Consider the following 672-nt stretch of genomic DNA (forward strand, 5'->3'; position numbering starts at 1 on the left):
TCAGTTCAGCTTAAGATCTCTGTCACGTGGTTGGGCTACCTCAACTCGATGATGAATCCATTCTTGTACTACATCTTCAGCTCCGAATTTAAAGCAGCTTTTCGAAGCATTGTAAAATGCATGAGAGGTTATTCGGATGACAGACTCGGGTATTCTTCAAACACTATTTCTTCGTAAACGGGACGTGTCACTGATCTGGACCACAACGTTACAGGCATCGCTTAGCATATCCTCAGTTTTGAACTAATTAGAAATAATTACATGGTGATAGAGTTGCAATACAAATATCATTTTTCTTAATTGATGTCAGTCTGGAGCAGAAGTAGCAACAAGATCAGAGAGTTGTTCCCATGGGAATGACAATGCATCACATGATGTCCCTTCACCTACTTAGTCTGCTTGCTTGAACTGGACTCACCCATATAATTAGTGATACACACGTTTTACCAGTTACATTTTAGACAGTTATATTACCGGCATTACCGGAAAAAGGATTAAGCAAAAGGTCATGATGTTGAGGTTTTATGCCTAGAAAACGTTTTTGAACTGTATTTGGATATTGCAACGAATATACACTCCAGTGATATCAATTTCGCTCTTTCTAAACAGAGAATGTATTACCGTAGAATTACCCTGCTAGATAAACACCTCAGTCAATGTTTACAAACTTAG

The 672-nt window shown here is 38.4% G+C and overlaps 1 protein-coding gene across 1 annotated transcript in view; it reads left to right on the plus strand.

The window, feature by feature from the left end:
• LOC121380696 (trace amine-associated receptor 13c-like) overlaps positions 1-177 on the plus strand; it is a 1,014-nt gene extending 837 nt beyond the window's left edge. Inside the window, exon 1 of the mRNA XM_041509646.1 lies at positions 1-177. This exon is cut by the window's left edge and continues 837 nt beyond it. Coding sequence (XP_041365580.1) covers positions 1-177 — 177 coding nt within the window.
• Positions 178-672: the final 495 nt, after the last annotated feature.

The sequence above is a fragment of the Gigantopelta aegis genome, chromosome 9 (genome assembly GCF_016097555.1).
Source record: "Gigantopelta aegis isolate Gae_Host chromosome 9, Gae_host_genome, whole genome shotgun sequence".
NCBI classification, from domain to species: Eukaryota; Metazoa; Mollusca; class Gastropoda; order Neomphalida; family Peltospiridae; genus Gigantopelta; species Gigantopelta aegis.